We start from the raw sequence: 23,200 nt of genomic DNA, 5'->3' as shown, positions 1-23,200 counted from the left end.
TGCCCCAACCTTAGTTTCCATCTTCATAGCTATATGCACCTTGTTGACGGGAAGCTTCCCACTGCTGTGGAAATCGCATATTGGACAGATGGCAAGCTCTTTAACCTAAGCAGGCAGAAAGCCAAAAGTAAGGTCACAACAACATCTGTTATAGAACTCCAGTATGCTGATGATAATGTAGTCCATGCTTATTCAGAGGAAGACCTACTTTAAACATCATTGCAAAAGCATATGAAAAGCTTGAACCATCAGTGAACATCAAGAAAAACAAAGTGCATTACCAACGGGCATCAAACAATCCCTCTGCAATGCTAAAAATAAATAAATAAATGTTGACCGTTTCCGCCAAAAAAGTTGACATCAATGCTGAAATAAACACCACCTGAGCTTTGCAACTGCAGCATTTTTTAATGAAGCAGAGTGTTTGAGGATTGGGACATTTGTAAGGATACCAAGATGCTTGTTTATAAGGCCGTTATCCTTTCCACTCTGTTGCATGCCTGTGAAATGTAGACCATCTACAAACAACACTCATAACTTCTGGAAAAATTCCATCAATGTTTGAAAAATCCTGCAAATCTCTTGGAAATACAGGTGGACAAATGTCAGCATTCTGGAAGAAGAAAAGACCACCAGAATTCAAGAGATCATCTGTCATCAACTTCACTGGACCAAATGCCACGTCCGAATGCCCAATCACTGTTTCCCGAAGGAATTATGTTACCTTCAGCTCAAGAACAGAAAACGTTTGTTACCTTCTGGCAAACAAGGTCACAGACCTAGTAAAATTGTAGTTTTACTAGGTCTGTGACATTCTTTGCCTCACCTGTCAACAAATCCCATGATTCCATGGCAGTTCAGGTGGTGTCAAACTTCATTAATTCTACAGTGCAAGTGCACCCTTGGTTGACCTTTTGTGTGTATATAATGTTCTCTACAAGACACATATCCAAAATTGTATTTAATTAATAAAGGTTCAGTTTACAAAATACAGTCATATCAACAAATGCAAAAGGATTTCATATTGCTAAGTTCTAGGGTCAAAATAATGTTAACAGGGGTTAATTCAATTGCTTCTATGGGTTCTAAAGCATGCTAACATTTTCCTATTATATTTAAAACATTAAGGTCTTTTCCGGCACAACCTAACCCTACATTTGAAAAATGATATAAATCCCTATCTACAATGCTGTTAAACAGTAGGATTTGCATTTCCCAGTTAATGCTTAAAAATCCTACACAAGATTGGAAAGTAGTGTGTCCTTCACCTGACAGATGCCAACAGGACTCAAAAAAGGTGAATTTTTCAGCTCATCTAGGATTAATCCTCCCAATACAACTTACTGTTGTGTAGACTACTAGGAAATATACAACCAGGGTTGTAGACGGGGGGGGGGGGGGGGGAGTTTTAAAAAAACCTGGTTTACTCATTAATTTTAACTAGTTAACTAAATCCCCATGAGAGCCGACTGAAGTTTATCTGTTTAGAGTGTCCACTGAAGTTTATCGATTGAGCCTGATTTCTAAATTATTTTGCGTTATGGAAATACTCTTCATGATTCGCTCCCCCGCTCCATTTTTATTTTCTGGCTATGGCCCTGTATACAACCTTATCAATTATGATAAAAAGGTGGGGGGCATCTGAGCTATGATTATTTTTAAAATGAAGTTTAATGCCCAGGTTAGCAATTTAACAATTCTTTGACATGCTCAAGCAATCAGTAAATTTACAATGAGCTAGTGCAAAATCTGAAACTGGCCCTGGATAGGCTTGTATCAGTCAAGTGAGGCTTATTTGTGTGCAGAAGTAGCTTGTGCTGAATTCAGTGCAGTATGCCTGCAAGATTGGGTGTGGGTTTATGAATGAACCGTTTCCATAGCACACATGAAACTCCTGATCCAATGATTTCTCCAGTAATTGTGAAGATCCAAGCTATTCCGTATATAGCTTTCTGTAAGAAATCTTTATGAACATGTGACCCCACAATCTTTTTATTTTAGGACAAATAGAGTATAGAGTATAATCATCATATGGGTGGGTTTTTTTTTTAGAAAATAATCTTCATAGACCTACTCAAGAACTGCTCGGGACTAGAGAAAGGGTGATTCATAGTGACATTAAAAGACATATATACATTCAGGTTTAACTTTCCTTATCATGCCCTATAGACCGCATTGCAATGGTGTCTATAAAGGTTGTGCAGTTTTACTGTATTACTATGTTGTCCCAAAGAACAGATTAAAATATAGAAATATTTGTCCTAACATATTTTATCTACTTGGTTTCAAAAAGAAGAAATCCTGCAAAGGTGGAAAAGCGTTGATGATCTCCATGTAGTGCCCCGTTGCCCATCCGCAGCCAAACTTCATCTCCCTTGGCAAGTTTGAGTACCGCACTGTTGCTCGATGAGTCTGTTTTTCCTTTTGATTCATAGCTAAAAATAGAGGTAACAAAGATGAACTTTAATATCTTACCATTGTTAAACTGAGCAAATACTTTCTCATGAAAATATGGATCCTGCAGGTGAGGAAGACTACTATGGGGGAATGTGGTGAATGGGAGAAAGCATACCCTCCAACGTTTTATAGAGATGAAAATTGGGACTTATGTGGCCAGATGTGGTGAAGACTGGAATGTTAGTGGTGAAGAAGAATCTGCAGTGTTTTGGCTTTCATCCGAAACTATTGAGAAAGACAGGATTTCATTTGCTTTTATCCCTGTGAGTTCATTCAGTGGAAGCTACTTTTACACTTTGAACTTAGTTTGCAGCAATGGACATAAGATGAGAATATGGAAAATGGGAGGAGGAAGGAAAAATTGGGACTTTAAAAATTTACTAAAAAGTGGAACAACAGGGGACTAAGCTGGGACTGGACATTTGGCAATGTGAGTTGACTAATTGATACTTCCAGTGTCAGTCAACCCCATTTACAGGTAAGTCTTTACACTAAATTAAACTAGTTGTCCATTTAACACACTCTTTTATTCAAACAGCCAACCTACTCTTATCACTTGTCACTTGATCATTTTCTTCACTCAGATGGTAGGGTTTGAAGCCAGGTCTGTTAGTCTGTCAAGTGCATTTCCTGCCACATAGATATAGTCCCTTTCCAAACTTTAAAGATTGTTGTAATTGTAAAAAGGCCACTGTTGCCAGTCAACACACCTGTATAAGCTGAAAACTGTATTTCCATTATGCATTAAGTAAACATACACTTCCTCCACATCCTCGTGCTTCATCATATTGAAAGTGAAGAAATACACCCCTGAAAAAAAGGAGGATTTGATTTATCAAATATTATATTGTGCACAGACCATGGTTGAAATCTGTGTTAAGCCCCCTTTCCATTGTTGACTTGAATCATAATCCAGCTATATTAAAGGGCTTACCAAGAAACATATTTAAAGTAACGTAACAGTAAGTAATGTTACCCCCCGTTTTATTTTTACTATAATAAGTAATGGTGCTTTTAGCAAACAATGTTTTGGGAGAAAGATTAGCCCTTTTGGTAAATAGGTTTTTAAAAAACTTAAATGTAATGTACTAGCAACATTCTTTTATTTTAATGACAAATAATATCAACACATTACTTTTTACAAGTTAACAAGCAGCTACTTTGTAAAACTTAAGAGTATATCTTATATATTCATGACACTTTAACAGTCATGGTTCCAACCTACAAAATCCCGGGATTTGTGATTTTCTGAGGCAGTTAGAATTTTCTTATAGAGACGTCTTGCCCAGAGGTTCACAAACTTTGGGGTTCCAAGAGTTTTGGACTTCACATTTCAAAATTCTTAATTCTTGCTTAAGGTGACGGATGTCTAGAATGTACTTAACTCCATTTGTATGGTAATTTAAACCATTCTAAAGGTTATAATGTTTTTTGGGGGGTATTATGGGGAAAAAGCACCTGGTGACGCAGCGGGTTAGACCGCTGAGCTGCTGAACTTACTGACCAAAAGGTCGGCAGTTCAAATCCGTGGAGTGGGGTGAGCTTCTGCTGTTAGCCCAAGTTTCTGCCAACCTAGCAGTTTGAAAACATGCAAATGTGAGTAGATCAATAGGTACCGCTCTGGCGGGAAGATAACAGCGCTCCATGCAGTCATGCCAGCCACATGACCTTGGAGGTGTCTACAGATAACGCTGGCTCTTCGGCTTAGAAATGGAGATGAGCACCAACCCCCAGAGTCAGACATGACTAGACTTAATGTCAAGGGGAAAATGTTTACTTTCACTATGGGAAAATAATTGGATGGTAAATAGGGACTACCTGTTTTTATATATGACAACAGCAAGAATATTGTTTGCCTATACTTTGGAAAGGGCTGACAAACAGTAGCTGAATTAGTTCAAATTCATGGGTTTTAAAAGACAAATCAGTAGAAGCTTTCTTGAAAGAATGGAAACTATTTATGAACATTTTATAATAATAATAATAAAACTTTATTTATACCCCGCTACCATCTCCCCACGGAGACTTGATCAAGAAGAAAACTAATTTGTGTAATAATATGTGGCTACGGTTACTAATAATTCTTAGTTGGATCTATAATTTTGGAATATACATATAAATCTCTGTGTGTCTCTTTCATTTTTTTCCCTTCTATTTTGATTGTGTAATACACTGCCTACAAACTAACAAACCTTTTTTTAAAGTCCTCTAGCAGATTCTCTAGTAAACTATGACTCGAGTATCCCTTCGGATGAAGGTATGGCAGTTAAAGAGGCATGAAACTGATATATCTGAGTAGTGCAGATATTCCTTCATTCACCAGGCTTTTGGTCTTCCCTTCTATACACAACCCTCTTTATCAGTACACTTACCATTCACTGGGGCTCCAAATCGGCCAGTCATTACGTCGAAAAAATTGCCCACATTGGTTTCCACACTACTGAAGATTATTCCACTGTTCTGGTTGCTGAAATGGGTTGCCATTGAAGCCATGAATGCAACCTATACAAATACAGTTACGTTTAGACAGCAGCTAATAGCAAGTTGGGAATGACAAATAGTTAGACACACTTGGAACTTATTCATTCCATATGAGCTTCTTCTCCAGAGGGGTATGAGGTATATTTGCTTTAATTTTCAAGATGTACTTTTAGGACATGGGCCAGCTCCAAGGAAACTCCAGTGACAAAAGTCTCATTGATTTACATATGGACAGAGGCTGCTTCATGTACAGGAAGAAAATGCATAGATGTGTGTTTGAAGGGCAAACATCTCAGTCGGAGATTGCATTTCAACACAAGAACCACTGTAGTCTCTGCATCCTTGGAGGATGTCTCACATCATCAAGTTCCATCTTAACCAGTGAGCAGTCTGAAGGAAATAGTTTTCTTAAACTCCCATTATTAACTAGGTGAAGAAACTAAGGGTTGATTTTATTCTTCAGCTTCTCCTTTGCAAAATGGTTCTCAGTCTTGTAGCTTGTCAACGATATGTACAATGCATGTGGCCATTATAAGAAACCAAAAACATTTGTGGGATATTCTCATGCATAAGCCTGATCTGCTTTCAACGTGAGGCTACACAACATAATACATTGTACATGAGTTTTGAAACTTGAATAATTCAAAAAGTTGCAAAAATTAGGTTTTGGGGGCACATCATTGAAAATATATTAAGTGTAGGACACACAATCCTTGATACTAGTGGCTCATCTCAGGCTATTTTGAATTAATTCAGTGAAACATCATGGTATCTCATACTCATTGTAAGCTCTGTGTATACTCTATGTAAGCTTACACTGTTTGGTAAATTGTTAATACTGTAAAGCTCATTCTGTGGAAGCTAGAAAAACATTATGTTGATGTGCCTAATGCTTTGGCCACGGTTATTAGCCAAAATACATATCTGAAGTCTATTTAATTTAGCTGCTATATTTAACCTGGAAACTGGAAATCAAGGAGACCAAACAAATCCTTCAGACTTCTTGTTTTAAATGTAGAAAATCTTAGCAAACATAATTTCATTATATGATACTTGTCAAATAAAAGGGCCTGGCTTCATCTTCTGAAAGTTCATTATCCTGAAATACAGATATTTCACAAAAACACTACAGTTGGGGTACCTCATGCAATTGTATTTTCTATTGCTATGGTTGTGATAGCTGAAGAAAGCTGATAGAAAAATCAATTCATTTGACGTTTGGTGCTAGAGAACAGACCTCGTGGATTGTGTGAAAAACATGGGTCCAATAGAAAATCAGACCCAGACTTTCTCTTGAATCCAAGATGATTAAACTAAGGCTGTTTGCAAACTCCGGTTTAGAAGGTTGTCTTCCTCTTTTCCCACTACCCTCCATCTTGCCAAGCATTACAAACTTTTCTATTCAGTTTCCTCATGATTCAACCAAAGTGCAACAGTCTTAGCTTAACCATCATGGATTCTAGAGAGAGTCTGGATCTGATTTGTAGGACCCATGTTTTTCACACAATCCACGAGATCCTCATGATGTAACCAAAGTGCAACAGCAGAGCTGTAGAAGATAGGGCAATTTGGATGTCTCTCTTACATGGGGCCACCATAAGTCAAAGTGGACTTGAAGGCAATTAACAACAAATTTACAATCTTCCTAACATACATCCTGCATCCCTTAAGAGAAGTACTTTTAACTGTGAAGTGTGAAATGAGATGGAAGTATGTGTCATATTATCACATAACTTTCCAAATCTTTTAGTCTATACTTTCGGCACTGGGGGAAGAATGCTATACAGGGGAACATTTCCCATTCTTGGGGGGGGGGGGGGGGGGTTGAAGACTTCCTGTCAAACTGTTTCTATGGAATACAAATCCTACCATTTTTAGAATTAGTCAAAAAGCCAAAGTGAATACAGTTCCTCTTGTTTGATTGCATTTAGACACCGTAAAGTATACAATCTAGTTTAAAGGTTCTGTTTGAAAGCCTTGTAATTTAATCATCTGACAAAGGAAATCTAATTTAGCACACAAATTCAAGCACTCCCAGCGTGGCATCAAATCTGTCATCTTGGCTTTTTATGAATCAAGTGCCAGAAACTTTAAACTTATAGTTTAAAGCCATTTTCGAAGCATTTTACTTTGTTCTTATCAAGAAAACATCCATACTGTTCAACATGGTTTTTTTCTCCCAAAGTTCAGTCAACTTCCAAACCTTTAATTCTACCCACCCACACACCACATGCTAACAGGTTTTTGCTCTCCTGTACATTTTAGTAATCTGTTAAGAATAAACAATCATACTGATCCCAAAAATGCCCATTATGTGGTTTTGAGCAAGAAATATCACTGGTACAAGGTGAGCGTTTGTAATACAGTAGAGTCTCACTTATCCAAGCCTCGCTTATCCAAGCCTCTGGATAATCCAAGCCATTTTTGTAGTCAATGTTTTCAATACATCGTGATATTTTGGTGCTAAATTCATAAATACAGTAATTACAACATCACATTACTGCGTATTGAACTACTTTTTCTGCCAAATTTGTTGTCTAACATGATGTTTTGGTGCTTAATTTGTAAAATCATAACCTAATTTGATGTTTAATAGGCTTCTCCATAATCTCTCCTTATTATCCAACATATTCGCTTATCCAAGCTTCTGCCAGCCCGTTTAGCTTGGATAAGTGAGACTCTACTGTACTTTTAATGTGGATAGGATAATACGTACTGGATTGAGATTTTCTAGAAAGATACTGGAAGTGGCACAGTGGAAATGTTCCACAGCACACAACAGTCATTTGCAGAGTATAAAAATAAAACTCCTATTCTTGTCTTATTATGGTCTCTTTCTTTCAACAAGACTCTGCTTTGGGGTCTTCTGTCAAACCAGGCTGTTTGCATGTTCAGCAGAGCACTGCGTTTAACAAAGGTGAAGGTCATTCCTGGGAAATGGTTATGTATTTGAAACATCTACTGCAAAGTGCTATAATATGATACACATTTTTATAATATTATTTGTTCAGATTCTCCCCTCTAGTGTGCCCAGGTATATACTAAGGTAGCCATTTGAGGATCATCCCAGGTACCAAGATTTATGGGCCAAAACCTGAGATATCATGAAGTCATTAACTATCAACAACCATTGGGTTGTTGTATGGCTTTCGGGCTGTGTGGCCATGTTCCAGAAGCATTCTCTCCTGATGTTTCGTCCACATCTATGGCAGGCATCCTCAGAGGTTGTGGGGTATGGATCAACAACCATAGTTGCCACAGTTTATCATGCAAACATACACAGAGAGGGAGGACATATTTTCTGTTTGGAAATTAAGATTAAGACATTTTAACTAAAGTCTAGAGTATTTCCTGATCAAGGTGAAATGTGTGAACTGTCTTTCTCACTTTCTTCTGGCATCCAACAACTGGGAAGGAAAGAAGAAGCTAACTGAGCAAATGCGCAGACCTCTCTAGAAGGCAATTGTAAGTTGAAGGAAGAAACCAATGAATTGGGGCAAATTGCAGCAAGCTGCCACTCTGAGGTAAACTGGAGATTATGCCAAGTCTTCTCCTCTAGCCTGCAACTGAGCCCCAGTACTTGAGAATGTCCACTCTTGTTTTCCATCTGAAATAGTTCATAAAAACTGGAGACTCAGTGCCAGATTCTGAGATGAGGCAACCCCTTTATGGTACACTCATACACCTGGGGGGTGAGGCGGGGCAGGGCTTTTAAAAACACTATAATAGTATCAGGTGGTAACTAAACATTACCTAGATCCTTCTTAGAGAAAGACAGTCCTCTGGACTATGAGATGTCTTGCCACAACTGTATGTCCTTGCTGTGCTAACATTAATTTTTCATTGTCTATACAGGCAGTCCCCAAGTTATGAACAAGCTAGGTTATTTAGGTGTGTTCTTAAGTTGAATTTGTTTATAAGTCAGAACTTTTGATTATCCACCATGCAGATTAGGAATAGTGGGGATTGCAGCACAACAGCACTTATGGCTGCGGAAAGATTAAAGGACATTTTAAAGTCAGACATCATATCCATAAGCCTTGTATTTAAATTCAGATTCCATTATCCTGGCTAAACAGAACAAACTGCCTTCCAGATGTTACTGTATCACAGTTCCCATCAGCCCTAGTCATGATGTGTAGTCCAGCATCTGGAGGGCCACACAGAATGACATAGAGGGCCGGTTTGGGCCTGCAGGCCAAACACATGTGCTCAAGGTCCTCCAATGCATTGACCACAGAATGGTTGGGGAGAATTCCTAAAAGGTGTTCAGATTTTTTAAAAATCGGGGTTTTTTTATTCGTAGTTTTCTACTTTTGCGGCGGCCCTGCACCCCTAACCCCAGCAAATGTGGAAGGCTGGCCCTATTTCATTTTGCTACAAAGAGGAACAGGAAGGAATGGGGCAAGGAAGACAGACACAGTATTAAAAACAGAATAGCAATGACTGTTGACACACACTGATGCATCAATGTGAGACTGAGAAGGCCGCCTTCAATTCTGAGGAGGTGGTGAAAATGAGAAAGCTTATTAATTTAACCAAGCTCCACTGGACTCATTACAAATGCAGAGGGAAACTTGGTCCAGTTCACTGAAGATTAGTTTTGCTTTGTCTTTCATTGTCAGAATAATGGCCATGTCCATGCATGAGCAGGTGGTACTGAGACTATGGTGGGCTGTACAAGTAGACTTTTCCAAGGAGCCCGTCCTGTATTTTTCTGCAACAGTAGTTCTATAGTTAATCCAGAGTTGACAGCATTCAGCAATTGCTGCACTGGATGTTGGTAAACAACATGATAAATAAATCCTTGAAACAAGTCAGATGGCATTGGGGAAAATATGACAGCACAATAGTTTGAAATGAATGTTTGGATTCTGAAGAACAAATCAACAAGCAAAATTTCTTTATATCAGAGACAATGGTTAAAGTGAAGATGATTAGACCTTTGTTTGGAAAATGAGAGAAACAAGAAACATGTCTTTTGCTTTAATCCTCTCATAAAATTTAGAATAACATTTGTCTAATCCTTTGACACAGTAACTAACACAATAAAGATTACACTTCAGAATAGTTCCATCATCTTTTGACAGAAAAAGAATCTTGTTGGGCACATTATATCAGAGAAGAGAATACATGGTTCACATAGTCAGAAATGAGCGGATGGGGAGGCATTGTTTTAGTGGAAGCAAAAACAAAAACGCTGCTGGGAAAAAATGAAGCTGGGATGGGGAAATGGGGGTGTGAGAGATAAAAATGTGGATGAGTTCTGATGCTGAAAATAAAATTCTATACAGAACATGTGCCCAAAAGTCATTATTTTTTGGACTACAACTTCTCAGATAGTATGACTATTGGTCAAACTAGTTGAAGCATTCTGGGAGTCCTAGTTAAAAAATGTTATTCAAAACTCCAGTGTTGGGAGTTGGTCCACCAATAAGCATAGTTTGGGGGTGGATCAAAATGGGGCTCTGCCCCCAAATAAGAATTCTCTTCTCTTTCCCCTCCCCCAACAGTTCTAAGTATGGAGAATTTTTAATGACTCAGTTGAATATTAAACATCCAGATGCTGAATGAAAATATCATCTTGGAGAAAAATCGGGAGCAATGTCCTCAATTTACCTCACTCCTGTAGATGCAAGACACTCATCTAATGTCTTTAGGGCCAAGGACTTCATAACATTGAGGTCCAAAAAGTGGGCGATAGTTGGAAGATTCACCAGGCAGCATGGCAAATCTGGCAGGCAGCATGGGAAACCACAGCCCCACAGTCCGCATAGCCTGCATCAGTACTTTCTCCATCCCACCTGGGAAAGCATCGCTGCCTGGTTAATCTCTGTGCTGGCCCCATTCTTGTCAATGAGAACATGGGAAGGACACAGCCCCTTGGGAAGTAGTCCTGCGCCATGTGATGGGTTTCATCCGGCTTCGTCCTCCCAGTGTCTTGAAAGCATCCTAAGATGCTGAAAAACATCCATGTGATGAAGTCCAAGATTCTCCTTTTGTCTTCACTAGAATAGATTCATTGACTCAGTTAGATACTGTATATAATCCTTGTGTGCTGCCTCATCCAATTAAGCAGTTTAACAGGTCTAGTCTAGTTGCAGCATAGTATATTGGTTTGAGTGTTGACTACAACTATGGAGACCAAAGTCTGACTCCCAGCTCAGTCATGGAAACCCACTATCTGCGCTTGGGGATGTCATAGTCTCTCAGCCTCAGAAGGAGATCCCACAAACATCATATTTTCCTGCAGTTGGTCTAAAGCAGGCATGGGCAAACTTCTGCCCTCCCGATGTTTTGGACTTAAACTCCCAGAAATCCCAGCCTCTTTGCTGGCTGTTAGGATTTTAAACTGAGTTTGGGCTTGGCTCCTGTGGTCAAAGTCTAACTGTTGTGTGACTGTTGTGTTGAAAGAGAGCCAGGTACTTAAGTTGATTGATAGCAGGCATTGTCCCCTGTTAATTGAGTTTCTGGGAAAGCTTTATTTGCCAGTGTCGCGCGCGCCTGACGGCGCGCGCGAAAAGGCACCTTTACTAACTATCCTTTGCAGTACATACAGGAAACAAAGCAACATAAACAAATACACAAAGACGTGGTTTGTTGCAGTCTGCACATAAAGTGCGTGCATATTACTTAACTGTACAAAGATCCCACTTGGCCACCACGCTCACCAAGAGATGCAACAAAAGCAAAACATTCCCATCACATGCACCAGCTGTGGCATGTTCCGCTTTTTCACACAAAAACTAGACAACTACATCTGCTCCAAATGCAAACAGATGACTCTGATGGAGCAGAGGATCCAACAGCTCGAGCACCGTATTAAGACCCTTAAGGACATTCAGGCACTCGAGCTCTTCTTGGACACTGCACAACACGCTGCTGTAGATCAGCAGCCTGCATCACACCAACACCACCATGACCATGATCAGGAACCTTATGGGGAGATCAACTCAAAGGTAGACAACCCTCAGGCTTGGAAGGAGGTCACCCATAGAAGGAGACGCAGGACCAGGCAGCCTCCGCAGAACTCCTCTGCTCAGCTGCATTTACACAACAGATTTGAAATTCTTACATCATTAACATACAATCAGGAAACACACCTTGTGGAGGACCACAGTTTCTTAGATACCACTCAGTGGACCATCCTGGATCAATGCGCAGGGGATAGCCCTGACAGGGACAGTGCATCACCACAGTCACACTTATGTAATCATGCAAATGCTCCATCCCCAATCATAGACCAGGAGCAACAGGAACATCCTTGGGAGAGTAATGGGCTCTCGGATGTATCTCAATGGATTGTCATTGATGAATGCACTGGGGATGTTGAGGAGGAGGACAACACTTTACACCTACATGATTCACTTCAACAGGAACACTCTTCAGGGGACATACACACTGTCTTGCACAAAAGGGACCATGTCAATCCTCAAAGGAAACAGGTCTTGGTAGTAGGTGACTCCCTCCTTAGAGGAACGGAAGCCATCATTTCCAGACCGGATGGGATGGCTCGAGAAACATGCTGCCTCCCGGGGGCAAAAATACACCATATCACTCAGAGGCTCAGCAGGCTCCTAAAGCCCCATCACCCTCCCCACCTTATGTTGATTCATGTAGGTACCAATGACACCGCTAGGCATACTTTTCAAAAGATCACAAATGATTTTCGAGCTCTGGGAACAAAGCTAAAACTGTATAATGTACATGTGATCTTTTCATCCCTCCTCCCCGTTGTAGGACATGGCTCTACAAGGGCCGGAAAAATAGTACAGGTCAATAACTGGCTCAGAAAATGGTGTCAAGAGGAGCATTTTGGCTTCCTTGACCATGGTCTACTCTTCCAAGAGGATGGACTACTGGCAAGCGATGGGGTGCATCTCACACAAGTAGGAAAACATCTTTTTGCACACAGACTCACAAACCTCATCAGGCGCACTTTAAACTAAATCCACTGGGGGAGGGGAACAACAGCCTGGCGAACACTATATTACCCACGACCACAGGGAACCGCCGTAAGGCTAAACGGAGGGCTGCACAAACACAGCAAGGACCAAGTACAGAGAGCACAATAATCCCAAATAAACAGTTCGAGGGGAGGTCACAGGGGCTTACATGTCTTTACACTAATGCTCAGAGCATGGGAAATAAGCAAGATGAACTCCAACTCCTAGCACAGCACCACACATACGATGTCATAGGCATCACTGAAACCTGGTGGGATGACTCCCATCACTGGAATTTAACCATTGAGGGCTATAACCTCTTTCACATAAATAGAACAAAGGGGAGAGGAGGGGGAGTAGCTTTATATGTCAAAAACAGTTACGTTGCAGAAGAAATGCAAGACTGTAATCCGGGAAACCAGCTTGAAAGCATCTGGATAAGAATCAAGGGAACCGGGACTCAAAAAGATCTTGTCGTGGGTGTCTACTACAGACCTCCGAGTCAGGATGAAGGACTTGATGAAGCCTTCTGTCAACAGCTGACCAAACAGGCACAAAGAAGAGATATAGTAGTCATGGGCGATTTCAATTATCCCGATATCTGCTGGAAAACAAACTCAGCCAAGAGTACAAAGTCCAACAAATTCCTCACTTGCCTTGCAGATAATTTTATGGTCCAGAAGGTAGAAGAGGCAACAAGGGGATCAGCAACTCTTGATCTAATCTTAACAAATGTGGAAGACCTGATCAATACAGTTGAAGTGGTGGGATCCTTAGGGGCAAGTGACCATGTGCTCCTGCAGTTTGCAATACAAAGGAATGCTGAAACTAAGACAAGTCAAACACGCATTCTGGACTTTAAGAGAGCTGACTTCCAAAAAATGAAGGAATTACTGAGCGGCATTCCATGGACGCCGATATTAAAAAACAAGGGAGTTAAGGATGGATGGGAGTTTTTCAAAAGTGAAATACTCAAGGCGCAAATGCAAACAGTGCCAACAAAGAAGAAAAATAAGACAAGTGCAAAGAAGCCAGAATGGATGTCCAAAGAACTTCTAACTGAGCTAAAGCTCAAAAGTGACATGCACAAGAAGTGGAAAAGGGGAGAAATCACCAAAGAAGAATTCAAACGTATAGCCAACTCCTGTAGGGAAAAGGTTCGCAAGGCTAAAGCGCAAAATGAGCTCAGGCTTGCCAGGGACATAAAAAACAACAAAAAAGGTTTTTTTGCTTATGTTGGTAGAAAAAGGAAGAAAAAGGAGGCGATAGGGCCACTGCAAGGAGTAGATGGGGTGATGGTGACAGGGGACAGGGAAAAGGCAGAACTGCTTAATGCCTTCTTTGCCTCGGTCTTCTCACAAAAAGAAAGCCATCTTCAACCTCAGCAACATGGAATGGACGAAGGATTGGGGGAAATCCAACCCCAAATAGGGAAACAAGTTGTCCAGGAACACCTGGCCACTCTAAACGAATTCAAGTCCCCAGGGCCAGATCAGCTACATCCAAGAGTATTGAAGGAACTAGCGGAAGTTATTTCAGAACCACTGGCAATCATCTTCGAGAGTTCTTGGAGAACAGGAGAAGTCCCAGCAGATTGGAGGAGGGCGAATGTGGTCCCTATCTTCAAGAAGGGAAAAAAGAACGACCCAAACAATTACCGTCCGGTCAGCCTCACATCAATACCAGGCAAGATTCTGGAAAAGATCATTAAGGAAGTGGTCTGCAAACACTTAGAAACAAATGCGGTCATTGCTAATAGTCAACACGGATTTACCAAAAACAAGTCATGCCAGACTAATCTGATCTCTTTTTTCGATAGAGTTACGAGTTGGGTCGATACAGGGAATGCCGTGGATGTAGCATATCTAGATTTCAGTAAGGCCTTCGACAAAGTCCCCCACGACCTTCTGGCAAACAAACTAGTAAAATGTGGGCTAGACAAAACTACGGTTAGGTGGATCTGTAATTGGCTAAGCGAACGAACCCAAAGGGTGCTCACCAATGCGTCGTCTTCATCATGGAAAGAAGTGACAAGTGGAGTGCCGCAGGGCTCCGTCCTGGGCCCGGTTCTGTTCAACATCTTTATTAACGACTTAGACGAAGGGTTAGAAGGCACGATCATCAAGTTTGCAGATGACACTAAACTGGGAGGGATAGCTAACACTCCAGAAGACAGGAGCAGAATTCAAAACGATCTTGACAGACTAGAGAGATGGGCCGAAACTAACAAAATGAAGTTCAACAGGGACAAATGCAAGATACTTCACTTCGGCAGAAAAAATGGAAATCAAAGATACAGAATGGGGGACGCCTGGCTTGACAGCAGTGTGTGCGAAAAAGATCTTGGAGTCCTCGTGGACAACAAGTTAAACATGAGCCTACAATGTGATGCGGCAGCTAAAAAAGCCAATGGGATTTTGGCCTGCATCAATAGGGGAATAACGTCTAGATCCAGGGAAGTCATGCTCCCCCTCTATTCTGCCTTGGTCAGACCACACCTGGAATACTGTGTCCAGTTTTGGGCACCGCAGATGAAGGGAGATGCTGACAAGCTGGAAAGCGTCCAGAGGAGGGCGACTAAAATGATTAAGGGTCTGGAGAACAAGCCCTATGAGGAGAGGCTTAAAGAGCTGGGCATGTTTAGCCTGCAGAAGAGAAGGCTGAGAGGAGACATGATAGCCATGTACAAATATGTGAGGGGAAGTCATAGGGAGGAGGGAGCAAGCTTATTTTCTGCTGCCCTGCAGACTAGGACACGGAACAATGGCTTCAAACTACAGGAAAGGAGATTCCACCTGAACATCAGGAAGAACTTCCTCACTGTGAGGGCTGTTCGGCAGTGGAACTCTCTCCCCCGGGCCGTGGTGGAGGCTCCTTCTTTGGAGGCTTTTAAGCAGAGGCTGGATGGCCATCTGTCGGGGGTGCTTTGAATGCGATTTCCTGCTTCTTAGCGGGGGGTTGGACTAGATGGCCCTTGAGGTCTCTTCCAACTCTACTATTCTATGATTCTATGATTCTATGATTCTATGTGGGAGTTAAAGCCCAAAAGATCTGGAGGGCTGAAGTTTGCCCATGCCTGTTCTAAAGAATAGGATGAGCCACATGATAGAAGAAACAGACTTATGGATTTCCATGACCCTTTAATAAGCATATTATGCAACCTTGGTTTCCTGTTACAAAAATGATGAGGCCTCAAGGGGTTTTACCTGAAGCTCTGGTGGGATGCCAGGGTAACCCTTCTCTCCTTTGGGTCCATGATTGCCCCGCTCTCCTCTGGGTCCGAGTTCTCCTTTGTCACCTTTATCACCTTTTGTGCCTTCCATACCTGGTGCTCCATTATTTCCATTGTTCCCATGGTTTCCTTAAAATGATCAAGGAATGAGTTGGTCATTGACTGTAAGCTTAAAAAGACAGCTCCATCCATCTTTATTTTTACAGGGGTTTGATGTCTATAATATTATTGCCTGTTGCGTCTCTCTTCAAATCATATTGATTTACACAATATGGCTCTTATAGAATTGATAAAGGTCACCCAGTCCTGACCTTCTAGGCAGCCGACTTTCAGGTCATATGGCAACCCTATTGGAGGCCACAAAAGCAGTCATGCAGGGCTGTATGTGGACTCACTGAGCCTACCTGTATTTTACATATATACAGGGAATATAAAATAGCAAGCAAAACTCAAAAGCTCAATACCACAGAAAGAATTCCAATGCAGCCCACTTGCTAGTGGTGTTAAAAGAAATGAAACTGTTTTCACAACGAAATATAAAATAATTATCATGGTAGTAGTAGTAGTTATCCTTGCATGGCTATGGTTGAATTCCCTTGCTTCTAGTCTGAAAGTATTCCAGGTTTTCAGAATTATGTTCTAAAGTTCATGAGGCCTCATCTTTTGATATGGATGAAATTATCATCTCGCTGTTCATTCACATTTTGGACTTGTCCCATAGTTTTCATAGCCCCCATAGAAGTTTTTCATCAGAAATCCAGGTCATTCATTTTCAACTGCAGTCCGATATTCAGGAAATAAGCGGGATATTACAATTGCTAAAATACAGTCAGCCAGACAGGCTGCCAATGTATTGTGATTAATGTAGTAGTGGCTACATTAAATTATCCCTGAAAACCTTGTACCAATTTGTTAATCTCTACATTGAATAAATACACTGAATATGTTTAGATTTGATCAACCAAACTAGAAACCTCAGGTGTATATTCTGGGTAATAAATCATTGATTACCTGGAAGGAAAAGCACACCCCACTGTTATATTGGGAGGACAGATTGAATGTACCCTTTTTAGTAATTTTAAGTTAATACATTCTATTAGCTGTGTGTTAGACAAGGAATCGTCAGAGATGCTTTTGCCATTGCCTTCTGAAATATAGCCCACAGCCTCCGGTATGCCTTGGCAGTATCCCATCAAAGTACTTATCAGTGCTGACCCTGCTTAGTTTCAAATATCAGATGGGATTTGGTGCCACCACAATATTATAAGCATCTTTATTAGGTTGCCAAATCTCTCATGGCTTCACGTAATTGTGGGCATGCATATACACAAGACACACACACACACACAATATATCATAGATCCTAATGGGCATTTCTGTGCTGATGTCTGAAATCTGATACTCTACTTTAAAAGAAACCTTTACAGAATTAAAGGTTTGGTGGTGATTCCTATAATTATTCATCACTTTGAGCTTTTGCCAAAGCAACCATACTATTTGTACATTTTTGCCATCCGAAGCTGCTTATGAAAGCACTTTATACCGCTATGTTATCTTTTTTATTGCTGGAAAATGTTATTATTAGAATATTGACAAAGAGCTAGAGAAAGTCTACTAAGCTATATGGGACAAGGCATTCAAACTTCTGCCATTGGGGGAAAGAAAGACTGAAAGTACAGCTGAACAATCAACACAGGATCTGGTTGCTACCTAAATGTAGTAAAAACACTCTTTCTTAACCAGAACTCTCAGGACCAGAAATGAAGACACACTAGAATCCATTGACCCACTTTTCCAGCACAATTGGGTCCAAGAGAAATGAGCCAAAGGGATGGAAAAAGGAAAAAGCAGGACAAATTATACAACTTTTATCAGGACATTACTGCATGAAGCTGCTATCCCGTAGTGTTTCTGCAACCTAGGATAGTGGCTGCTTACTGGTATTGTCACAATCTTTTTTGCACTACTGCCAGTGTAGCACAATTGCAATGACTCGGCAGTGTGAGGTTGGACTATTGGGTGGGAGACATAACTCCAGCTTTCTGACACTTTGCAATTACACAGCTTCATTGCATCAGATAAGCTCCCAGGACCACAGCATGAGTTAATGGTGTATTTTGTTGGAGACAACTTCATAGCAGGGAGTTAGTGGACGGGCAATGAATATCACAACTATGCTGGTTCACCATCTCCATGTTCTAAAGTCCTTAATCTTCAAGCTGTTATGGCTATTTACAGCAGCGACACCTGGGAGACCAGAATTTAGAAATATTACAGTTCCTAGCAGCCATGCAGGCTGAGGGATTCTGGGGGTTGTAGATCATAATAACAACGTTTCCATAGGTTGGTAGGCACTTTCCAAAGTAGTCAACCATCTTTCAGTCAAAAGGGGCCAGGATGTTTCACACCCTGAAATATTAATAATTGTACGGTGAACTTTTTTTACCTGGCATTCCAGCAGGGCCGGGGGGACCTGGTGGGCCTGAGGGGCCTTGATAACCCCGAAACCCAAAATCCCCCCGGCAGCCACATTCAGGTGGGGTTTGTGGTCCACTTTGTGTAGTCTGTAATCACAGAATTGAAAAAATAAATCAGTTCACAGTCTGCATCCACTGCTATCCATACAAACACAAGAACAATGAGTAAAAAATTAATATCTGGCGTAGATGTCTGCATTTATATTGTTACATTTGTGCTATTCTGTTGTGCCAAATAGATAGATGATATTTCTTAGTTTTTCTCTCATTTGCTAGCTGATGATGAACAACAAGACCGTTTCTGTTGTTGGCACCACAATTATGCAATGTCCTTCTTTTTGAAGCCCAACTGACACTGGCATTAACTTTAATCAATACAAAATTAAAACATGGCTATTGATTAATATTTAGCATCAACTGATTTTGTCCAGTTTTGTACTCATACAAGGTTTTAAGTATTACTTGTAATGTGTTAGATAGCTTAATATGGTTTTAGATGAAGGTATTTTTATCAACTCACACTTTATATGGTTTAAAATGGTTGAAATTGATTTTATGGTATGCCAGCCTGAGATCTTTGGATAAAGAGTGACACCTAAATGGTTCAAGAAACACTATAGAATGAATGCAATGTGACACCACTGTGATTGCCATGGTCCAGTGCTATAGCTGTTGCTACACTGAAAGTGGGACTGGGTCAGTAAGTATCATTCCAGGTCCCTGGGCCTTCTGAGTCCAAGGAATATGGATGGCCATATAAACACTTGAGGCCAGTTCCATCTCTGAACCAGCCCAGCTGCTTACATGGGACCAAATTCTCAGGAAGAATTTGAAGTAATCCACAGTGCTTGTTAACACGGTTCTAAGCTGTGTTACCCCGTATCAGCTTTGTGTGTCATGCAGTCACCATGGAGTTGATCCCCCCCCCACTTACTCACACACACACACACTTTCAGGATGATGCGTCTGTGAAGATACACGCTTGCACTGTGACTCTGGACACCAGGGTTCTATTTCCTGTTCATCCGCGGAAACCTACTGGGTGATGTTGAGCAAGTCAAACACTCTCAGTTCCAGAAAACCGCTAAATCTTTGAACTTCAGAGTCACCCTAAATCGGAAACAACATGAAGGCACACAACAACACAAACCTATAGTTATGCATTCACAACTACTATGTATTCATAATCCCTAGTCTGTAGTTTAAGGCCTATGTAGGGATCATGAAAGTCTCCTGAACTCTACCTATTGGGAAGCAGCTGCTGTGAGCAACAGGCCTCAATTCCTCTGTTGATTGGGAAGCAGCGGCTTGACATTCCCACCCACAAGCATCCTTTTTCTGCCTGTCACAATAGAGATCACTCACAGCAGGTAACATAAGCAGCTGTTTTTCAAGCAACAGGAGAACCAATTCCTGTTAATCCCAGGAACTGCTCGCTGCTAACTGATATAAATCATGCTGAATTTCACTATGTAGCAATGTTATGGTGCTACGTTATAAACAGGGTCATATAGGATTCCAGCATTAAATTGTTTTATTGTTTTTAATGGTTTTAACTTGGTTGTTTTGCTGTTCTAAAATAAAATAAATAGTTTTATATAGGGCAAGATAGCGGTATTTTAAATAAATTATCTAATCTAACAACTCTTTTTAAGGAGGAAAAGACCCTGCAAGCAGAAGTGACTGGGACTGGAGAAGTCATATATAGGATGCTTTTCCCAACCATTATTTGTGTTTTAGACCCCCCTCCCTTCACCTTTCAACACACAGGGTTGTCAGTCAGTATCATTCATTCCCTGGAAGAGTGTTTGGAGAACTATAGAATACTTCAGACAGCCTTTTTATTGAGTCAAAACCTCCCTCCCAATGTGCCAAACGGAATATTCCCTCTCTTTGCTGAACTATTAATAATGTTCTGTAGGATCAGGCTCCACTATTTTTGAAAAATTAAATGGGAGGCAGTTGCGAATAATGGTTAGGGTCACCACATCAGGGAGAGCTGTGAATCGTCTCTGGGCTCTACTCCAAACTTTGAAGTCGCAATCTAAAGCACTGAAGCCATTTTAGGAATTAGCAATCAGCACTTTCAACATCTCTTGTAGCGAAGCCTGGAGTAAATCCACCATTTCTCATCAACCTGGAAGCCATCATTTGTTGGAGGAGGTCACAGAAGTGCTGGGTTCTAAACTTGTTTTTCCCAAACACAATACAAATAAACTCTGCCACTACAAGTTGTAGTTAATTCTCTTCTCCTAGTTTATTAATGCCCTCCTCTGTGTTACAAAGGGAGAGATAAGTTAAGAGGAAGAAACTTGACCACCATCCCATTTCATTTCACAATAAAAAAAAATATTGGCTTCAACAGTCAATAGGGTTTTTTCCCCAGAACTAGCACTGACCATGTATCACACTTTTTGTAACTGCGATGACTCAATGTTACGGAATTGTGGGAGTTGCAGTTTGCTGATGTACAAGCTCCCTTTGGCAGAGAAAGCTAAAGTAGTTCTCAACCTATGGGTCCCAAGATGTTTTGGCCTTCAACTCCCAGAAATCCTATCAGAAAGTTGTGTCAAACTGCATCAATTTAACAGTGTAGGTGAACCATCAGTAATAGCTGAGACCAAGCAAATCTAGAGTACTCATCATTTCAGTTGTGCTTTAAAGTCTTTCTTTTTAAGGGAGGATTTTAATTTTACAATTTTAAAACATTACTAGGATATTTGAAGTGACATATTTTAATTCCTGCCACTTGATCACCCTGCTTTTTATGATCCTTGCATTATTGATTTTAGTGTGTTAACCTGCATTTTTACATCTGAATGTTTTTTTGTTTAAGAATTTAAGAAAGTATATTTCAAATGTTCAACTTAATAGAGGCATAATCAATTTTTGCAATTTTAATTCAGAGTTGTTTATCTGTGTCAATGTATAGGGTTCATAGATTAATTTTAGATGTACAGTATTAATTTTATTAGAAGAGCTTCAGTTTTAGAATAGCAAGAAAAATAACGAGCATACTAAATTATAGTACTAATACATTAGTTCGACAGCACTTTTTCCTTTGCAAAATCAGGAGTCTAAAATTTATTGTCTCTCTCTTTTATTACTTTCAATGGTGCAATGGGTTACACTCTTGTGCTGGCAGGACTGCTGACCGATAGGTCAGCGGTTCAAATCTGGGGAGAGAGGATAAGCTCCCTCTGTCAGCTCCACCTCCCATGTGGGGACATGAGAGAAGCCTCCCACAAGGATGGAAAAAACATCAAAACATCCAGTGTCCCCTGGGCAATATCCTTGCAGACAGCCATTTCTCTCACACCAGAAGCAACGTGCAGTTTCTCAAGTCACTCCTGACACCAAAAAAATTACTTCCAATGAAATTGTATTCAGAAGTAAACCCCGCTGACTTCAAATTAGGTATATACATCAGAAAAAAGTCTTAAATAACACATAAAATCCATTGTAAAATTCTAAAGGAGAGAAAAAACTGCACATCTCATGGTATTTCATGCATACCTGAAACTTTGTTTGATGAACAGATTATACCTCAAATGCTCACAGCAGTAATAAAACATTTGATCCTACTTTACTATTAAGGTAAGATCTATCCAAAATTAAGGATGTTCTACTGATTCCAGTAGTTTTGAAAGATGCTTAACTCTGGCTGGATTGTGTCTTGACTTTGCAAATCTAATCACATTTACTACACTGTAAGACAACGGGACTTGAACATCGACATGATTAGAAGTGGTGCTTCTCCAAATGTGGTAAATGAGAAAACAAATATCAAAGCAGTTGATTGCATGCATGCAAAAGAAAGAAGCAAACTGTGTTCCGATGCTATGCTATACCCATCTGGTCTCATGCTAGCTTAGTCCAGGAGAGGAATCTGCATATATCACATCTACAGTATTAATGTTCAGCCTTAATAAATCTCCAAAGCACTGGATTGTCTTAAGCAGGAAAAAGAACAAGTTATTGACTTTCTAAATGTTGACTTAGAAGATTAATTCAGAGTACCTGGACTCTGTTTGAGGTAGTCTGTGCTACATCATCTACCTCTGGTTTCAAGGCATTTGGGTCAGGAGAAGGGCTATTACCATCATCATCATCATCCTCAACCGTCCACTCAACCAGTCGACTCCGCTGTCTCAATAATTCCCTGCTGCTGGAACCTTTGGAACCAATCTGATGGCGACTTTGCAATACTTTGGCCACCGGGCTACTAGCTCTTCTGCTCACCTCCATGTATTCTTCTTCACACAGGCAAAAACAAAAAAGCAGCATCCAAGTTAGGAGACTCCAGTTGAGGAAATCCTTGGGTAACATATTACTGAACATAGCAAGGTCTCCGGAGTTCAAAAGATCTGCAGTGGCCGTGATGTAGTCTTTGCAGGCTATTCCCCACGATTAAGGCTGGCGACAAGACCTGGTTACCACAGCTTTATATGCTGTGTGCGATAAATTATACTATGAAAATGTCAGGGTGGAAGGAACCTTCATCCCAAATCAGTCATGCTTTCTTAAACAACCCAGTCATTATTCACCACATCCCCCCTCTGCAGGGAAAATTGATTTGCATGCTGGAAATGACCACTGCATTTAAT

The 23,200-nt window shown here is 40.6% G+C and overlaps 1 protein-coding gene across 3 annotated transcripts in view; it reads right to left on the bottom strand.

The window, feature by feature from the left end:
* Window positions 1-393: 393 nt before the first annotated feature.
* c1qtnf3 (C1q and TNF related 3) overlaps window positions 394-23,200 on the bottom strand; it is a 45,682-nt gene continuing 22,875 nt past the window's right edge. Inside the window, exons 1-6 of one of the 3 annotated variants that reach the window (XM_062972500.1) lie at window positions 22,614-23,152; window positions 18,563-18,680; window positions 16,091-16,245; window positions 4,830-4,959; window positions 3,168-3,267; window positions 394-2,435 (exon numbers count right to left, since the gene is read on the bottom strand). In XM_062972500.1, the coding sequence (XP_062828570.1) occupies window positions 2,276-2,435; window positions 3,168-3,267; window positions 4,830-4,959; window positions 16,091-16,245; window positions 18,563-18,680; window positions 22,614-22,934 (984 nt within the window). In that variant the 5' untranslated portion in view covers window positions 22,935-23,152 and the 3' untranslated portion in view covers window positions 394-2,275. Of the gene's footprint in view, window positions 2,436-3,167; window positions 3,268-4,829; window positions 4,960-16,090; window positions 16,246-18,562; window positions 18,681-22,613; window positions 23,153-23,200 lie in introns of those variants that run through there. The other 2 variants (XM_062972502.1, XM_062972501.1) reach the window with 2 other exon arrangements.

The sequence above is a fragment of the Anolis carolinensis genome, chromosome 2 (assembly GCF_035594765.1).
Source record: "Anolis carolinensis isolate JA03-04 chromosome 2, rAnoCar3.1.pri, whole genome shotgun sequence".
NCBI lineage: Eukaryota > Metazoa > Chordata > Lepidosauria > Squamata > Dactyloidae > Anolis > Anolis carolinensis.
This window is presented reverse-complemented; position numbering and strand designations above follow the sequence as displayed.